General features: G+C 39.1%; 2 protein-coding genes across 2 annotated transcripts in view; one reads left to right on the top strand and one right to left on the bottom strand.

Moving 5' to 3' along the window:
• The window catches only part of LOC133996494 (major histocompatibility complex class I-related gene protein-like), a 636344-nt gene that overhangs the window by 221407 nt on the left and 393776 nt on the right, over positions 1-21161 (bottom strand). The gene's annotated exons all lie outside the window — the stretch shown is intronic.
• dbpa (D site albumin promoter binding protein a) overlaps positions 1-21161 on the top strand; it is a 35514-nt gene that overhangs the window by 5322 nt on the left and 9031 nt on the right. Inside the window, exons 2-3 of the mRNA XM_062436072.1 lie at positions 2342-2610; positions 3471-3675. Of these exons, the coding sequence (XP_062292056.1) occupies positions 2342-2610; positions 3471-3675 (474 nt within the window). The remainder of the gene's footprint in view (positions 1-2341; positions 2611-3470; positions 3676-21161) is intronic.

Here is a 21161-nt window from a genome sequence, read left to right as displayed (position 1 = left end):
ATATGAAGCAGTAAAGCAGGAAATGTTTTTTATTGGCAGTAACTTAACACAACTGCTATAGCTGCCCTTTAAATAGGGTTAGGGGTTAGGGTCGTCAGAACAGATTGGATTCATCGGAAATGGGTGGGGAGGTAGGGCTTAAAGAGACAAGAGCTAAGACTGCCTATTAAGAGACAGAGGCTGATCTGAGGGGCTGCATAAAGGACCAGTGTTTGAATCATTTGAATCATGCAAAGCTACTCAAGTGGAGTCCCAGAAATAAAAATAAAGAGATGGAAATGAGCATAATAGGTCCCATTTAAAATAACTCCAAAGATTAATTGATTATCAAAAAAGTTTGCAATTAATTTAATAGTTGACCACAAATCAACTGATCGTTGCAGCTCCAACCGATTATTAATCTCCTCTACAAAGCTCCAACTGACAGAAAGAGAAAACCGTCCCAAGATTATGTCTACACAAAGTAAGAGACACAGAGATTACATTTTATCAACATTTTCATCTGTTGGATTATACCTCCTTACTTTTTGTCTCTCCCTCAGTCCGTAAGAGTTTAGTAATAAATACACAGTAGATTAAAAGGAAACTGCCAGGCAGAGGAGGAAGATGATGATATCAGAGAGATTATAAAAGACATGAATATGATGGACTCCCTTGCTCTACTCTTCCTCCCCCCGTCTCTCTCTCTCTTTCTCTCTCGCTCTCCTTTCTGTTGTTCTCCTGATGTAATCTTTTGTGTATTTATGTGTTTTAATCACTTTAAATTTAAATATCCGGACTTCCCGATGCTCTCCCTCAGTCATTAAAGCTCATTCCCCCTCTCTCATTACTCTCTTGTCCCTGTCAGCCTGGCCCAGTTAAATATGCTCTTTTATTACTATTTTATTGTGTTTTATTATTCAGCGTGCCGTTTATTCAATATGCACTTTTTTGCAGCCAGTTCTTTAGAATAATATTACAAAAAGATAAGAGTACAAAACCATCACTGTAACTCTTTTCATACAGTGTTAAATCCTGTTTTATTTGCAGGATTCTCACTTCAACTCATACTCAAAACAACTTTATTAATCCCACTTGGGGCAATTATTTAGAAGCAGCTTGTTGTACACAGAAAAAAAACCTCCCAACAGTAACATACAAGAGCATACAAACAAACAAATACACCAAGGGGCTAAAATGTGGAAATCAAATCTTTAATTGATATTGATAAATGAAGCTAATAAACACAATAAAAGATAAGATCAAACCTACACAGCAGACGAGATAAAAGACTTTCTTTTTTCTGGTGATGGTTTATTGATGCATGAAGTCGATGATCTATCTTTCCATTGGACAGCCATTCTCTGTGAGAGGTCAAAGTGCAGGGTCGGTAAAGTCGACTTTATTTATAGATTCCTTTTAACGATTGCAACTAAGTGCATCACAGAAAGCAAAGGACAAAATACCAAACAGATGTTTGTTTAATGACTGTTGTTTGCCTTTTAAGTTTGATTTTTAGACAAAATATCACTCAAATGTAATTCAAATTGGCATGTTGCTATCTGTTGGTCTCTGCACATATATAGAGCTTAAGAATCCAATCACAGATCAATATCACGTCTGAAAGTGATCCAAAAGCTATTTGTCCATCAGATATTACCCATAATAGGTTGTTACATGGAGTATTTGGCCCTGTTTACACCTGGCATTAATATGTGTCTCTCAGGTGATCCGATAGCAAGAGGACAGCAGAGACACTTTGCCGTTAACAGCTGCCTCTATTATGCATCTTGAGCTGACCAGTTGTGTCCAGATTTCACTGCTGCATACATCACTCCTGCTAAAAGGTCAAACCGTCAGCTCACATTTATTACATGAGCCAGACAAGCACCACTCTTGTTTTTAAAATGAGCTAAAGAGCGAAGAGCTTCAAGAACTAATATACATATACAGACTATTCCAACCATTGCTTTCACCGAAACAACCACCATATCCAGTATTGATTACATATTTTATTGTTTTGTCCTTGCTGGGGACACATTAGCTTTTACACTATAAATTATATGTAGTCAAAGGCGTCCCAGACCAATTGACAAGTGGTTTGAGTGATCGGGTCACAATGCGTCTTGTCTTGGAGGTAACTTACAATTGGATTTAATGCTGTCCACTTGTGATCGGATCACCCGAAACACATTGTGAGAATATATGCCACTTTTGAACTCCTATCTTTCCTTCTTTCCTTCACCCTTCAACACAAACTCAAAGAGGAGAAACATGTGACGTCACCCTGTTTGGTTGAAAACACAAAGCAGCCTGTTTGAGTATTAACAGTAACAAACGTTTCGCCCTTCCATCTCTCCAGACAAAGAGAAGCCCACGGACTCTGACGAAGACTCCACGAGTGTCAGTGCTGGAGGGCCCAGCGGGCCGGGAGGAGCCCCAGCCTCCGGCGCCCTGCGACCCAACTCCCAGTCAGCTTTCCTGGGGCCGCTGCTGTGGGAGAGGACCCTGCCATGTGACGGAGGCCTGTTTCAGCTGCAGTACATGGACCTGGAGGAGTTCCTGACCGAGAACGGGATGGGGATGCACAGTAACGGGCCCAGCTCCACCAGCGCCCAGATCCCCTCTCAGGTAAGACTGATGAAGACCAAACCCCAAAGCTTCACTTCAACCTCAAAGACCTGCAAGACTAAGATGGGATATCCAAGTTGGAGATATCATGAATGTCTTTCAGGTATGATATCTTACTCATGGGAAGAAGAACTACAGAAGAAATGGATGCAAAACCACCATTGCTGGCAGTTTCGTGCAAAATCTGAGATTAACACCTATACAATAAATGCAGCCAATTAATAAGAATTAGAAACACGCAACACGACTTTTAAAAGGGGAAATTCCAATCTTTATTTCGATTTATTTGGTATGATTACAAGGCAATGGGGGCTAACTATCTTTGGAATAGTGGGAAGTTTTCCTGTTCTTCCATTATTCCAGACATGGTGTAATAAAGCCAGCAGCATTTGCCTAATAATACCTCTCTCATTAGAAGTGTCGCCATCCTGTCTGATTTGAACATGAGTGGATGATGTTGTGTCCATGCACTAGCCTATGGGGGATTGTCTGCAAAACATCTGATGCCAAACTGTCTTTTGGAGTCTCTGCCATTGTCACTTTGTTATAGATTGAATGTTAAAAAAAATGATTTAAAAGCAATAAGGACTAATGACAGTTTGTTTATAATTCAAAAACAAGAAACCATTGTCTGGAGTTGGCATGCAGACGTCTTAAAATGTCTGTGAGAGGACAAAATCTTGATTTTCTTCTTCGGTTTTGGTCACGTCCAACAGATGAATTCAATCTGTGCAAGCTGGATCAATCTACAAGTGATAAATTACTAGTGATTTGATCCTGTTGTTGTTGTCCATGTTGTGATTTAGTTTGGAAACAGTCGTTATATTTTTATTTTATTTTATTTATTTTTTTTCTCCCAGAGCTCCCAGTCAGCGGTGCCCAACCAGAGCTCCCAGTGTCCTCCCTCATCTCCTTCGCCATGCTCTTCTTCTTCCTCCTCCATGTCCTCTTCATCTTCCTCTTCCTCGCTGCTGGGACTGGAAACCGTCCAGCCACAGCCACCGCCACAACCTCAGCAACAGCAGCAACAGCAAGGCATGATTGGAGGACCTGAGTGTCTACACGGTGAGTGAGTGAATTTAGAATTTTATAGCCATCAAGAGTGAGCTGGGAGGAAATATGGAAGCGCCATTTTTAGGGCCCGAGCACTGACAGTGTGAAGGCCCTATTGAAACTGTAGGTATTATTTTTGGTATTTTAAAAAAACAACGCATTTTTGACAGCCTTGATGTGCCCGAAATGTCGTGAAAATTGGCACACGCGTCAAACCTGGTGAAAAATGGGATATTTTATGGTTCATGGAAATGGCTGTCGCAAAATGACTCAACAGCGCCTCCTAGAAGAATGTAGCCCCTCGCTCCAGATTGACGTAGACAAACGAAATTCGGTATGTATATCTATCATGTGAAGACGCACAAAGAAGTCTCTTGGACCCCTACCCTAACTTCAACATGAAGCCGGCCATTTTGATTTGAATTTGCTATTTTGGCACCATTTTGGCGATTTCCATGCCTTGTATTTTAAGTAGCTCCTCCTACAGATTTCATCCGACTGACTTGAAATTCACTCAGTATCATCTTAAGACCTTGAAGATGAAAAGTTATCAAAATCTTTCGCCTACCTGTTGGGGCGTGGTGGTGCAGTGAATTTCGAGGTTTCGCAATAAAACAGAAGGTCCTTATAACTCCATCATACATTGTCCAATCTGCCCCAAATTTGTCACGCATGATGGGGGTCACACCGTGAACACGACTGTGTTAATACATGCTTGCAGCTTCAATATTACACTTTTTATTCCATTTTGACCCTTTTTGGCTGGACATTTTGATGAATTTTTGACTATTCAGGAAATCACCTGTCAATTTTTTCAAACTTACATTAAAAAAATAAAATCAATAACGTGGCTTTCGAAACGGGAAGCTCCTGCCAAATCGACTGTGAGATTAAATTTATAGAAAGAGGAAATTTCCACACCAGCTAATGCAATCAGACATACATGAAGCTGTACATGCAAAGGTCTGGATGTGATCTGGCACTAATGAGGACTCAGACTCATTCAGACTCATGATGCATCACATTAACTTACCAATTTCCACCACTCGCCACCTTCAACAATAACCAGTGTAGGATTTTCTCCAATTATAAGTATCTCTGTCTGATAAATGGCTGACACCCTTTTCTCCAGCCCTCCTCGGTTTTCTCCAGCCGCCTGTTTTTATCCGTTATATATATATATACATAATTTATTGTTTCCTCTCTCTCTCTCTCTGCTGCTTTTGATGTGAACCAGAACTGCCAGAACATCAGATGAGGCTTTCTGTGTCTTTTCTCACAAGATTTCACAAGTCTGACAGCTTCCAAATCTGACTAATAGAAACCACAAAGCCACTATTTATTATGCTGACCGTCATGTTTTTTTATCCTGTGAGCCATCGAATGAATCATCACAGCAAATCTGACAATGATTTACAGATGACAGATTCAGTCTCTGTAAATGTTGAACTATTATGAAGACATTCAAGGGAAAGATGAGACAATGAGTGAAGTGGATGTTTGGAGAGAGAGAGATATATTAAGAGTTATTGTAACAGTTTTTCCTTTTTTCACATGTGTATCTAATTACGATAGTAAATGAAGCATTTTGGAATTGAAGAAAAGACAAAAGGAAAGATTATACTGTTGCATCCAAGTCAAAGTGGACCATTGTAACTCCTAAAGAACTTTAAGCCTCTAAAAATCACATTTGGTATCATGAAATTATGCATAAAAATACAAGTTAATCATTTACATCCCCTGAAATCCCCATTTAAATGAGTTAAAGTCAGAAGAGAACACTTTCCCAGCCTTGTTCAATGAACACATCGGCCACGTTTTCATTTATTTAAAAATACTGACAGAAAAATAGAAATATGGCGACAAGTGAGTGGCCCCGTATATTTCAAGTGTCTCGCAATGTCTGTGGGTTTTCCTGAGCTACATGTACATCGGGATTGATCGTCCTCCTTTCCAGACAGTGGTCATAAAGCACCTGAATCAGCTGCCAAAAATGCCAAAAATAAGAACAACTTAAACACTTCAGAGCACGCAGTTTTACACAGTTTAGTCACAACGATAACAGTTTAGCTAGCTAGCTGACAGCTTTTCCATAAACTTATACAAACACACGGATGAATCACATTCATGGATCACTTGCTCTCAAAGATCAATGCTCACTTACCCAAACACATCATTTAGACGCTGAATTCTTCAGGGATCAGGTAGACGCTAAAACAGCTCTGTACGCCTTCTGTACGATACGATAGCACATCATGAAAAAATCAGAGCTGCTTTTACCGTCGCTTTAAGGAGGCTGAGAGAGTACTGGCTAATTTCAGTTAACCTCAGCTGCCATTATCACAGAAGATAAACCCCATTAGAGACAATTTCCTCATACCATTACTAATGTTACAATTGCTCTTGGAAGAAGTCACAAAATATGTTCGTCTTGGAGAGAATGACGCATTCAGCAACAATACACAACAAATTCAATTTCTGTTTTGTATTCTTCTTGGATGCATTTACAGATTTTTTGATATCAGATCCAACCACATTCTGGTGTAGCGAGGTGTGGCGTCACCTGTTTAACTGGAGCTGATTTGAAGCCCAGAGTTGCAGCTTATGGTCGTCACCATCTTTTCTGTTTGGAGCCAGGAGCTTCCAAATAAGGAGTGCGGGATGTTGCCTTTAATGCTCTGCAAACACACCCAGCTACCTTGAATGCTTACTTACTGGGAACACGGAGTGCTGCACACTTGGGCTAACATTGGCTGTGTTTGCAAAATTGTGCAGACACGACAGGTATCTTGATCAAGGAACATCAATGTTTGCCAGACTCAGTGCGAGCCCTGGAGCTGGAGAGGTTGGCAGCAGGTGAGCCAACTGTCAATCAACACTCACACGGCAGACATCAAAGCTACTATAAGTCTTTAAATCAAATTAATTAAGCAATAATTTTCCAAAAATGATCCAAGCACATTTATTAAAAAACGGCCTGAATTTAGGGATTGAGACCATTATGACTTAAAGAATTATTAATTTAGTATTTCTAGAGAAAAATTTGCGCTTTTTAGAGTGGGAGTTGCGTCTAGTGGCCATTGGTGACATTACACTTTAAGGTTTTGCTACTTGGATCCAGTCAAGACTCATGAAACGGCCAAGTTTTAATCGAGTAAAAGAGATTGGCTCTGCTGGACATTGTTAGTGGTTAAATATTACAATGATGTGATGACATTTAGAATTATTGAGCACTGTTCTTGGCTGAGTAACACAAAATAATTTAGCAAGTAATGTGGATAATGACCAACTTCTGCTGTCGAATAATGAGTAAGTCCTTCTTCTTTCTTTTTTTTGAGTAACTTGCGCAACATTTTTGGCCACACAAAATGAATTTACAAAGATTGAACCCGCATGAGGGCTCATAACAATTTACGGCTACTCCCATTTTGCTTTGTTTGTTTCCTGACTGCATTATTTCTGAGGGGACGTCACCTCTGATGTAGTGATACTCAGCCCAGTACTTCATATTGCTGCTCAGGTTGTACTCACACTTTTCACAAAGGTTAGATGCTATCAGTGTGTATGAAGAGTCTGGACACATCTAAAGGCAGAGAGGAGGAAACAGATAGAGAAACAGATTGTAAGAGGTAAAAAAAAAAAAAAAGAAGAAAAAAAGAGATAAACCGCCCAGCATGATCTGATTCTGAGAATTCAGCCTGGAACATTGTGTTTGTCTTTTTATTCGGAGTCATGAACAGTAAAAGGAGAGATGGTTCGCCGTGTGAAAGATCTGCAGAGTAGCTTGAAGAAAAAATAAAACGCAAGCACACACACACACGCACACACACACACACACACACATAAAACTACTGGAAAATGAGACACAGAGAAAGAGAGATGCATGAAAGAAAGCAGCACACACTGAGCCAGGAGAGAGCTGCTACAGAGGAGAGAATACCACTGCATACTGCTGCAAGGCTCTGAGTGTGTGTGTGTGTATGTGTGTGTGTTCATATCTGCCCAAAGTGCTTTTGCGAGTGTCTATGAATATACACCATCAGTGTGTGTTTGCATGCATTTTCATCGTGCATGTTTTTGTGTGTGCAGTACGCTGAACTTCGAACATGCATATGAGAGTGTCCCCTTTGTTTCGACATTTGCATGCAACTATGTACTTTAATGTGATCATGCTTTCATGTGTGTGCGTTAGACAGAGAGGGAGAGAGAGTGAGTGTGTGTGTGTGTGTGTGTGTGTGTGTGTGTGCACTCTTTATTCTGAATTATAAACACGTGACTGGGTTGAGCATGATGCATCCAGCCAGAAATCCCTCAGGTCGTTGTGGAGCTGAAGTGTTACTACAGAGCCGCTGCAGCGAAGAGAGAATTAACCAGAGAAATAGATGGAAAATAGGCTGGAAATAATAATCTAATCCACATGCACATGTTTGGTTTGATTTTAATTCATTCTGGGCAAAGAGGAGCACAGCTTAGAGGGGGAGAAAACACAGAAATATGGTTGCAGCTGTGCTTTTTTTTTAAAAACGGGCTTTGGAGAAGAAAAAAAAAGCTCACCTGTTTGTTTCTTAAAATGCTGAAAATCATAAAATATTTACAAGAGAGAACTCAAATAAGGGTTTTTTTTAGCTTAAAGGTGTTCAAAAATGGAGTCTTGTGGATGAAAATTGCTCAGATTAAACAGTAAATAAACCAGCTGTGGTTGGGTTAGTTTGTTTACTCCTCCTGACCTGTCCTGTAATTGATTTGTTGACTCACAAAGACAAACTCCAAACATCACAAATAAGATTTATCGTTTGGGTTTGAACTGATTTTCACCTGAAGTTCATGTCCATACAAAGCCAAGAACTGTGTTTTCTGCTGCAAGAAAAGTAAAGTAAATGAAACGTTGTGGCAAACACAGCTCCATATATCAATGTGTCACATGATAGAAAAAAATATAAAAGAAAAATAGCAAGAAAACCCAAATGAGCCTTTGATCGTGTCTCCTGAGTCGGTAATTAAAAACACAATGAATTGCTGCAAATCATATTTTTAGAAGGATTTTCAAAACCAAAATAAACAATTCCTGGAACAACACAAAATTAAAAAATAAGCCCCCCCATTTGGATTCAGATTTTCCAACTGCGTGGCGTATTTCTGTGTGTAATTTAGGAGAAATTTGACATTTCAGGAACAGCTTTGGAGTTTTCTCAATTAAAAGAATGATAGCTAAAGTGAATAAAGTGTTTATATTAATACCTAAAGATAAGAATTTGAAGTTATTTTAGTCTGCACCCACTTAAGATGCTCAAATACCAACTGAGCCACAATCTGAGAAGTTAGATTTTTCAGCTGACTTCATGATAAAAGATTTCAGGACATTAAGGAAACTCCATGGTGCTTACTGTAAATATAATGTGTTTTTTTGAAATTGGTCAATCAAGTAATTTTTTAACTTTCCATAAGAAAAAAACCCATAGTTTCGTTTGGCTCAATGAGAGGACACATGATTCAGCTTCACTCGTAGTTCAAATCAGGTGTTATCGGACCACAGCTTCAACACTTCCAGGTCAATTCACTCTGTCAGAAATCTTCTTAATCAAAAACAGATTTTTTAACTCTAACATTAGATTCCCATGAGTTTGAGTTTGCCGGAGGACACGTGACATGTTGAACTCTGATGTGAAAGCATCTGCTGTTCAAATCTTTCACAGCTACGACAATTTGCTTGATGACGATCGATTATTAACCTTAAGAGCAAATAACAAGCTATAACATTCATAAAATGTACACGAGGCCGACCGAAGGTGATGAATAAACTAGAAAATGTCAGAAAAAGGAACCAAGGCACCTGGAGATAAATCCCAAATCTGAAATACTGAAAAAGATCTGTGGAGTTGTTCCTTCGCCCGAGGCTCATCTGTCCACCAAACTTCATTTAGCAGATTTTTAAAAACTGCACAGATTCTCATGAAGAGATTGATGGTGAAAGCAGAAGTGGTGAAGCTTCAGTGGGAAGTACAGAAAGAAAAACAAGCCAATCTAATAATATAGTTTCAATACTTCTAGACATTTATAGAAACTTAGACAAACAGACCTGAGTTTACACAGCCGCTAAATTCAGAACTTATATTTTCAGATTCATCCAAAGTTGGATCTCCAGCTGTTAGATGTCCGTATATACAGTATATTATAAACTATATAAATCATCAAGTCAACAGGAGTATGCTGCACCAAATCATGCTCATAATCTGTTTAAGTTGCATTCCTGAAAAGTATTTTAGACATGTATCTAGAGCTGCAATAATTAAATGATTAATTGATTAGATGAAAGAAAATGACTCTGCAGCTTTTTTGATAATCAGTTAATAATTTAAGTCATTTAACAAGCAGAAACATCAAACATGTGGCCGTTAAAGCGTCTAAGATTGGAGAATACGGTAAAACTTGAGTTTCAAAAAATGGTCTCACTACAGTGAAATGGATTAACATTACGACATCACACATGAATACAAATGGGCTCATTGAAACGACAAGAGTCTGAGCTTTCCAGTCATATCCAATTTATGCAATTTCAAGACTGTTTAAGGATCACAGTATGCAGAAATATTCAAATACATCCTTTTTAGAATAGGTGAAAGTAATACATTTATACTACATGCAAAAAACTGCATGGGATTAGCATAACGTGGGCTGTCTTTAAAGGGGGACTCATTGGTTCCCATAGACCCGTCTTTCATTCAGATATCTTGAAACTAGAGGTCAAGAGCCCACTTTGAAAATGGCCATTCCAGTTTTATCCTAATCAAAATGGAGCTTAACTTCAGAGCATTATTTAGCTCCTTCCTGAAAGGTTATCTAGTTTCATGATACCAGAATCTCTCTAGCTTTAAAACTGAGCCCGCTACAGCCTCTGAAAGACAGTAATGTCGGCCGAAGACGCCGGCGTGTAAGACGTTTAATCAAAAATTGCAAGCACCGCTCCCTGTACACGCTTTAGCATCGAGACAGCTGCTTATGGTTGACTAAACCATGTTATCTCAGTTAGTCAGGCTTAAATACAGTAGCTAACATCATTAACTAACAACTAATGTGGAAATTCTGAGCCTGAGTGGACTCGTTTTAATAAGATCATCATGTATACGACGGAAACTGCGTGTCAATATTCAGCTAACATTATTTTGACAAAATAATCTCAACTCAAAGTCGCTTTCCAAATCTTTTCCAGTGCGCAGTAGTTTAAAGCCAACATGGCGAAGGAGTCATGTGTGATAGTGATGAAGTCATGGCGGCTTATGAGCTTGCATGTCGACAAATCAACAACCCTCATTATATGATATGGTTGAAAGCTCCAGGAAGACATCAGAAATTATATATCTGGATATATCTAAATAAAAAATGCTAATATATCGGCACCAACATCACTGACTGTCTGTTGGTGGAGGTGTGTACAGTGGGCTTAAACAGGAAGATGAATCGTCCTTCCCACAATGTTTGACCTGCTTCTGGCTGCAAGAATTTCAAACACTGTAGGAGTACTGATCAGTGTAGATATGCCACCTCAATCAGTTATTCAAAATACCAGATTTAAGCATCATGCAGTTTGCTAAACAGGCTGCAGTCCTGCTCAAATGCTCCTTCACATGCTTATTTTAGTATTTTTTAGTGGTAAAATCTCAAATGAACCCAACACACACGCATCAACATTGCTTAATGATTATGTGCAAATGCTGTGTGCCATATTTTTCCAAATTCATAAGACTACATTTGATTTTTTGCATGTCTCAGTTTCCACTGCTAGAACCAAAAATACATCAAATCTGCGTATGTAGGGAAGGGTCAGCAGTCAGATTGTTGCAGCCCATAAAAACCGCAGTCACTCTTTTTTACAGACAGACAATCTAAGCACTGATTAGGCCGTCCTTGGTCTTAGGAACGATGTACACAAATTCTCCAGCTGAGCTCTATTCTCCCACAACCACAGAGCTGCTTCACCTCAAACAAAAACCAAATACCAGAGTCTAGACTGGAAGAATCCCAGATAAACCCTTCACGAATCAACCAATGAGAAGAGATATATATACACAACAGCAAAGAGTTTATTTCCAACATGCAGGCATTGAAAGATACTAAATCTAGCCGTGCATTGTTGAGGAGCTGAGCTGATCTGCTGCCTCTTTAAAAGAGGAGAGTGCAGGATAATTCCACGCTGATGCAGTCAGTGATTTAACATTCATGGCTGTGATTAATCCTGGCGAGGGAAGGGTTAAACAAGACACTGACTCTGCACTCTGTAACACTGCACAGAAAGAGGGAGAGAGAGAGAGCGAGAGAGAGAGAAATGCTGGAGGGGGAGAGCGAGTCAAGAGTGTTCGCTTTGCATGTTTTGAAATCTCTCTCTCTCTCTCGCTCTCTGTCTCACACGCTCGGGCCATGTGCGGGCGCCACGTCACGTGCCGCTGCAGAAAGCATCGGAGCGAGAGAGCCAGCATGCGAGAGAGAGAGAGAGAGAGAGGGGAAGGGAGGGGCACGAGGAGGAAGGAGAGAGCAAGCAGGAGGGAGATAGAGAGAGAAAGAGAGAGAGAGAGAGAGAGGAAACAGTGAAGATTACAGAGCGAATAAACACAGACGACAAAACAAAAAGGAAAGAGATTTAGAGAGGGGAACATTTTTTGGATGGTAGAGTTGAACAGTCATTTAGAGAGATGGGAGAGAGAATTTTAATAGAATTTTAAACAAATCTTTATCAGCAGTAGATATATTATAACAAGGCGTTAACACATATTTCCACAGTCTGTATATTTTCACTAAATTTCATCAGCGCACACACACACACACACACACACACACACACACCAGAAATGAGTTCCTCTTCCTCTGCCATAACCTCACGCACGTTCTGAAATCAACAAGTCCTTCAAGTGAAAGACAAAATGTCTTCCAAAACAACAAGTCCTCCAAATCAAACAAGCAAGCACGTCATTTGACCATGTGCCTCTGATTTTCTACATCATCTTTTGTTTGTTCTTTCCAAAAAACATTAAAATAAATCACTGTTAACCAAAGCTGGGTATCGTTTGAAATATTACGACACCAGTACCAATCCAACTGCCCTTCAAGTGATACTGATACCAACTGAATACTTCATTCGATACTCGTCGCACATTTTGTGCTCCTGCTTTTACGTAACAGACGGGTTGGAGCTGCTGTGGCATTGGGCCAATCACATGTCGCAATAAATCGCTCGCATTGATTGGCTGTGAGCAAGTCTGTACAAATAGTCATATTTTCTAGCTCTGGGTGCAAAAAGGATCGATTGCAGGTATCATTTGACGGGAGATGTTTCGTTAATACTTATTTTATGATTTATTTCGGTCGATACCTTTACACCTTCAACCAGTATATCGACTGGTATGCCTTTGTACCGGTTGATACCTTATTACCTCAAAGGTATCGAGTACCGATACCCAGCCATACTGTTAACAAATATTTATATATTTACATACAGTGTATACATCATCTTAATTGCGCCTCTACTCCGTGTCATTATTACAATGGCCACTAGATGGCATCTGTCACATCTGGCACCATATGTTGTTAAGTCATTATGGCCAAAATATGTCCTAGATCTGATCCTTAGTGACGATGCATATTTTGTCATTACCTTCCAAAATGCAAATGACCTAAAAAAAAGTGACTTGTGACCTTTTTTACGAAATATCTGCCACCATTGGTGAAATGGTTAAAAGGCTTCACATGTTGGTGGAATATGGCGTTTGTCAATGTGATGAAAAATACCATTGTTCTGTTTTGGCATGTCGATGTGCATCATCTCTTTAGAAAAGAAAAGACAACATTTTATCTCATCCTTCTACACACTACCAGATTCTTCCCAGTCTGCATATTTCGGCTACTTTACCTGTCTGGTTTCTGTTACTTGGCGTCAGCTGATGTGCCAAATAAGGCATCACCGATGGCGGCAGGTCATCGCCCAGATCAACATCATGCATCTTCCTCATTCACCAACCTTAGAGGCTGATGTTTGATGCTTTGCCTTTAGAAAATACAACCTGCCCTACAGGTTTCCTTTTAAATATAGTTTAGTATTGTGTGTTATATTTGTCGTGAGGTGTGTCTTGGGAACAAAGTTGCAGGAAGCTTTGGAGAGGAGTCTGACAGCCCTCTCTTTATCTCAAACACGAACAAAATACAGACGCTTTCCAAACCAGCAGCAGCGCTTTAAGAGATATTTGTAACCTGTTAAAATGTAGCTGAAAGAGACAGGAAATATATTCTTTTACTCTTTACATGTTTGTGTCTAAGAGAGTCTCATAAAGCTTGTCCATTGGAGTGTGAGTAGTGATTTATAGAAGGGTGGGAAGGAGGGAGGAGGTCACTACTATCTCCACATTGTGGTGACGTAACTCCCAGTCAGTGTGTTGACATTAGGAACAGGACTCCAGGGGTGTGTCACCTGGACTGAATGGTTTTGTCCATGTGTGTGTGTGCCTGTGTGTTTTTGTACATGTGAGGAATGTCCACTTCTTGCACATGTTACGGTGCACATGCCTAGCTGTGTGTGTGTGTGTGTGTGTGTGTGTGTGTGTGTGTGTGTGTGTGTGTGTGTGTTTATTTTTAACAACCAATAGGAGGAGTAATATGCATGCTTTCCAAAACTGTTACAAATCACTGTTAACAAAAATGATGATGTTTTATGGCCTGACAAAGCTGTGGTTAAGGTCCGGTTAGGTTTAAGCACAAAAAAAAACACTTTGTTAGGGAAAGATTTTCGTCGTCATGGCAACAGTAAACACCATGATAATCGATGTGACGGTTTATTAAACTCAAGGTTGAAAACAGGAAGCAAACTCCATTGATCCACCCGATCCGCCACCATGACTCCATCTCAACTGCGTCACGTCGCCTTTTGTCATAATTACTGCGGCCACTAGATGGCGTCTGTCACTCAAACGTAACTATAGGTCGTTTTTCTCGGCTAAATGTTTGGATCTTTACTATCATTTTTTTTCTTGTGAGGATGGGTTTGTTTGTTTTTGTGTTTGCAGAGGCGAGTCTGAGCCTGCCGAGGCGGGTACGTGTGTGTGTGTGTGTGTGTGTGTGTGTGTGTGTGTGTATATTTGTGTGTGTGATAATGTAACATGAACACGAAAACAAACCGAGATGTTAAAGGGCTGCTGTAAACTGAGATAAAAATAGAGTCTGAAGCTGATTTAAAATGATTGAAAGCATTGCTGGGATTAAAATGGCTTGCAGCAAAGATTTTATTATTATGGTTTTTTTTTAGATTAGACTGAATTAGATTTAATGTTTTTTTTCTTTTTTACGTCTTTTCACAAAAAATATATATATGTGTATGATTTAATTTGAGAATAAAAAATTTGCTTGTACCTCTTTGTATTACAATCAGCCATCTATTAAAAAAAAAAAGAAAAATCAAATAAAAACACTAAATATGGTTAAACAAACAAACACAAATAAACACATTTTTTGAAAAAAATCCAAGAAAAACTATAAAATATATAAAAATTGAATTAATGAAAATGTGTGTGTGGGTTTATCGTTGAATATTAAGTCCATTAATTGATTTTTCAACTGACAGAAAATTAAATCGACAATGACTTTGATGATCAATTAGTGGTGTTATTTAATTATCTGATGAACCCAGCCATTTTTATATCATTGTAAATTAAATATCTTTCGGGTTTGGACTGTTTGTGGGACAAAACGACAATTTAAAGACAACCAGTTAATCCAAAAATTATTGACAATAACAATAATCAATACCTCTGTTTGATTTTATTCATTATATTTTGTCTCCAGATGTTCTTCCAGCTTATTTTAAATTAAAATGGCAGGAAGAGTTCACAGCTGGTCATATGCTGTAGCTGTTGTTGTGTAGGAAGGATCCGATGTGTGTTGAAGATAGAGAGGAAGAGGCCAAACATGGCAGCAGTGAGGAGCACGAGGACCAGCCTCAGTGTTTACATTACAGGGAGGGGAGCCCGTCTTTATGTAACACACTTCCTATATCACATTCCACGTCTGTATTGTGTTTTCCAGCTTCTGTTTTTGGGCACAAACAGCTGCCGGCAAAGCTCACAGTTCATCTACATGTCGTCCACTCAGAGCCGACGACCCTAAACACCGAGCAGGATATGAGATCTGATTACTTTATAGTACTATTAATACTGAGACTACTACTACTGCTGCTGCTGCTGTTGTTGTTGGTACTAGGACTGGTGGTGTTAGTGCTGCCTCTGCTACGCCTACCTCTCATATCACAGCTCATACTGCCGCTGGAGCTTCTAGTACTAGAACTGCTGCTTTTGATGGGATGGTAGTAGTACTGTTGAGACCGATACTTCTAGTACTGCCTTTAGTACTTCTACTCCTACTGTTAATACTACTAATGCTAGTCCTAAACTGTTAATAGGGCTGCTACTACTACTACTGCTACTTCTACTATTATTACTCCTTCTGTTACTACTACTGTTGAGTCACCACTTCTAATACTGCTTATTGTAGTACTGCTACTCCTACTGCTGTTAGTACTACTACAGAGAGTCCTTTACTGCCTATGGATCTACCACTAGTACCACTGCTAGTACTGCAGTTCTGATGCCAGTACTTGTAGGACTAGTAGTAATACTTTTAGTACTTCTACCACCGCTGGTAGTATTACTGCTAAGACTACAAATACCACATTTACTTCTGGTATTGCTTCTTAAAGTACTATTACTGCTAGTACTGTAGGTGCTGCTGCTGTTTGTACTTCTGTCAAGGCTTTAACTATTAGTAACTCTACTCATACTACTACTACTATTACTACTACTACTTCTATATATGACTGTCAGTGCCATTGTACCACAAGATAACTGCTTCTACCATTAGCACCAATCCTACTGTCATTACCTCTATTAGCCACTGGTTACTACTAAGGCTGCAAGTAACAATATTTTTCATTATGGATTAATCTGATTATTTTCTTGGCTGATTAATTATGAATGTAGTTTTAGTGAAATATCAGTAAATTGTGAAAAAAAAGTCCATCAGTTCCCAGATCCCATAGTGACTTCTCCAAAATGTTTTGTTTTGTCCGACCAACAGTTTTATTAAACCCAAAGTTAATCAGCTTATTATAACAATGGTATGGATTTCATATTTTAGTAGCTAGAATTAATGAATTCAGGCAAGTTTTGCTTTACAATGAGCTTAAATGATTAGTTGATTATCAAAACTGCTGCAGATTAATGACTGATCTACTAACTACTGCAGCTCTAGTTAAATACCACTGATAGCACCGCTTCCATTAATACTACCGCTAGTTAATGCTATCACTGTCATTACTACTACTACTTCCTACTACTTCTATTTCTACCATTAGTAATATAGTGCAACCATCATATTCATTCAGGCTGTGTTTTACGGATCACACTCACGCTCTGAGTCGGTGGTGATTTTCTATAAATAAACCAGCAGTCATATAACTGCACCTATTATGTGATGACTACATATAATAATGCATCAATATGCGGAGTAGAGGAGTCCTGGTCCAATTTATATTCTATTATATTCTATATTCTGTTCAATTATATTCACAGGGAGTGGGTGGTAACATGTAGAATATCACCATCATTTAATCTGAGCACAACAAAAGAGCTGCAAAATAAAAATAAAGTAGCTGTATACTGTAAAAAGCACTAAATATGTAAATAAAATACATTTTCTTTGCAGCAAAAGCATGAAACTAAATGACTCAGTCGACACTTACAGACTTAATTTAAAAATCTAATTAAGTACTCTACTTTATTTTAAAGCCAGTGAGTTGAAGATGCAAATAATTGACTTTAAATCCACTGAAAAAAAAAAAAAGAAGCACAAACCCCTTCAAAAATCTATTCAATTACAGTAACCGGCATAAACGCTAATTGCCCCCCTCTGTTCTTGTATAATTAGCTTAATTACTGCTGTCCCCAGTAATTGCATTGTTTCCCTTTATTACATTAGATCACAAAAAAAAGGCTTAAACAGATTTGAGGGGGAAAGCTCTGTCCTGCTATAGGAGCTGAAACAAAGCTGTAAAGAGGATGATGATGCTCAGACACTCAAGGTTAGTGTGTTAGAAGAGGCTTTCATGCTGTAATTAACTCTTCGTCTGCTTCATCTACCTCCACTTGGATTCCTACTCTTCCCAAAATGACCCCCCGCCCCCCCGTGCTACTCCCCTTCCTCCTTTAGAGAAAGGCTGTGAAGTTTGTTGCGTTCAGCGTGTAGGTGGATCAAGTGGAAGTATAGTTAGATCAAGCAAGCGATTAGTCAAGAGAAAGAGTTGCTCACCTGACTCTCAAACCTCAACCTGTCTATTTTCTGCTGCTGTGGGCGTCGAAACACTGGTCTCTCTCTCTCTCTCTCTCTCTCTCTCTTACTGCCCACTGCCGCTTATTTCTCCCCTTGTATGGTTTTTGTGAGCACGGGCGCAAAATGGCGACTCGAGAGAAAAAGAGAAAAGCTTTTTTTTTTTAATGTTAAAAGATATAATATTCATCTGTTCGCTCCATCTGACGCATCCTGAGGCCATTCCTGTGACAGACATTTTACATTAAAGAGCAGCTGTCTTGAAGGATTTTGGACAAGACTATGAATAAGAAGAGACGGCCTTAAAGCCTAAAAATCCTTGAATTTCGGCAAACTACGTCATCAAAGTCCTTGAGTTGTACGTCAAAGTTAATGTGGGAACTCGAGTGTTGCTATTCTGGTGGAAACATGAGATGAAATGTGACGTTTCTGGCATGAAAAACGGTCAAATTTAAATACGATTGCACATCATAGTGAAATGCACAGATGTAGATTGATGGAAAGAGAGACGGCGGAAAGATATAAATACAAAGAATTTAAATAACAACACATAATCTCGGTTAAATTAATGAAAGCAGAGCGAGAATCCGAGAGTCAGTGGCTGCTTCCTCCAAATGGCTCCTGCTCTCAGACAGGAAATGAAGCCGCGCGCTATGGCGGCTGTTTATCCCGGTAGCAGCAGCAGCAGCAGCAGCAGCAGCAGGAGCCGTGTTCTTGGATCAGTTTCAACTTTTTGCCCAAAATGGTCGTTATTAGGACGAGGCTTTGAGCAGACTTATCCAGGATCAGCCTCATCCAGCTGCCAGAGTCAGATCAAGCCAGCAGCAGCAGCAGCAGCGGTTCATCTGATGGAGTCGTTGCTTCTCGGACCAACAGATGGACCAGAGGATGTATAGATGGATAATATAGAGGAGGATAATACAGTATATATATGGTACTTTGCAGTTTGCACTAGAAAGAGACTCATCATGGTATGAAAATGTGCACAGCTGGATGTAAAGCTGCTGATTCATCCAAACAAACAAGGCGCCAAAGTGGTTTTCCGAGCAGTCACGAATCCAAAAAATATGCGGCTAACGTTAATTTAGAGCAACATGAAAAAATAAAAGCAGCAAATCTTCATTTTGAGCCTGTTTTTTCTCTCTACATCATGTCACAGCAGGAACAACCACAGGTGTAAATGATAAACATAATGAAGAGTAAATCCCGTTTATCTGCTTTTAGTTTCAGGTTCCTGCTGTTGTGTGCACGTCTGCTCACTGTCACACTGTCTTCATGACTTATTGAAGCTCGTTAATGGAACAAAGCCTTAGTTAACGTTATTAAAAACATCTGCGTTATTCCTGCTATGACAAGTCAAAGTGTCTGCTGTAAAGGTTTCGCTTCTTAAATCACAATATGACTGACTGACTGATTTCTTTCTATTAAAAAATTGTTCAACCCACGTGGGATTACATGACTCATAGTGATAGAAAATATAAATAACAACTTCCACTGATTGAGATTCATGTTCCAAACTCAAACTAATCATTGCTATAAACCACACAGTGTTTGTAGTTTGAGAGGAAACATTTTTTAACAATAGAAAAAATGACAAATACTCACACAGAACAAAAAAAAAGTCAATTTTACAAAGTGTTTCATGATTTCAGCATCAATCTGTTATCATTCATACCAACAGCTTTCTCTTTACTAATACAGTAAAAATCAGTGGTTCCCAAATTTTAGGGGTTGCAAATGTCCAGGATGAAAAATGGAGAAAACTAAGGTTTAATATTCTTTTGGAACAATTTACAATAAATGAATAAAACAAACATCAAAGTCAGTCAAATCTTAAATATGATAAAGTCTTGCAATTCAGGTCACTGTCAGTATATTGTAGCAGTGGAGGATTGTGTCTTTTGTGGATAGAAACTGGCAGTTTTTGGTAAAGTTTAACACAACCTAGTGGAGAACATTCAGGAATTAATTGATATTAATTTCACCAAATGTGTATTTATAGTAATAATTACACTGATTTCTATGTTTGGGAGGGATGACGTACATCTGTGCTTTAAATGAATGGACAAAATCTTTATAATATACATTTCAGTGTAATGCTAAAAAGCTTCATTTCTCTTTAATAGATGCTTATGTGCCTCATATTCATGTCTGATATGTACTAAAGCTTTTAAAAAAGGGATGATTTTGTGTTTCAATGCATTTTTAAGAATAATATTTATGATTTATTGCTCATCAGTGAAGGTAAAATGGCTTCATGAGCACGACTGAAGCAGATTATTTGTAGTTTTCAGTGTTAAGTGGTAAATATTGGTATTTGAATACTGGTGAAAACCCGAAATCGAAGCCTCTTTTTAAAAGAAGAAGATTTTAAAATCAGCTTTCGAGTCTCCTCTGTCAAAAATGTGAAACTCAGCAGGATGACATGTCGCCTCCGTCTCCGTCCAATAAAACAAACAGTTTGAGAGTCCATGTGACTGTTGTTTATGAAGCTTGGGCTGATTCCAACTGGGCACTAGAAGCCCAAAATAACCAAATACACACATAAAAAAAAAAAAAAAAACCTTTCCACTCTGCTTTGGAGAGAAAACGGACTATAATGTATGATAACTGTAGAGGAAGAGAGCAGGATGTCCAAATCTAAGCTGTCAATGGAGGGAAAAAGAAATGTTACAACTCTTAAACAAATAATGTAAAAGAGTGTTTGAATGTTGGTTTAACATTAGCAGATCAAACCCAACAGGGAGCAAATGGGAACTGAAGCTTCTTGATGACGGGACACAGCAGTACTCATTCACATTGGCAAGAAGACTGCAGCATCTGATTGAACTACGCTCTCTCCCCCCCCCCCCCCCCCCCCCAAAAAAAGAGAAAAAAACACCATTTACAATGTTTATACACCCAGAACTCCCCACTTTTGCACTTGAGTTGCTACGCTCAGTGTGTAGTCAAGTGATTTCAGCTGGTTTTAGTGGGAACGTGGGAGTGTTTCGACCGTTGTAGCCTATACTTCCCAACCCCCCCCCCCCCCCCTCCCCCTGCCCCCTCCCTCTGTCAGTCTGATTTCCTGGAGCCTGCTAAAGATTTGGTTGTGGTCTTGTGGTCGACATGCATAATAAAAATGAGTGACAGCTCACAGCAGC

The sequence above is a fragment of the Scomber scombrus genome, chromosome 16 (assembly GCF_963691925.1).
Source record: "Scomber scombrus chromosome 16, fScoSco1.1, whole genome shotgun sequence".
In the NCBI taxonomy this organism is placed as follows: Eukaryota; Metazoa; Chordata; class Actinopteri; order Scombriformes; family Scombridae; genus Scomber; species Scomber scombrus.
Note: the sequence above shows the minus strand (reverse complement) of the source record. Positions and strands in the feature narration are given on the sequence as shown.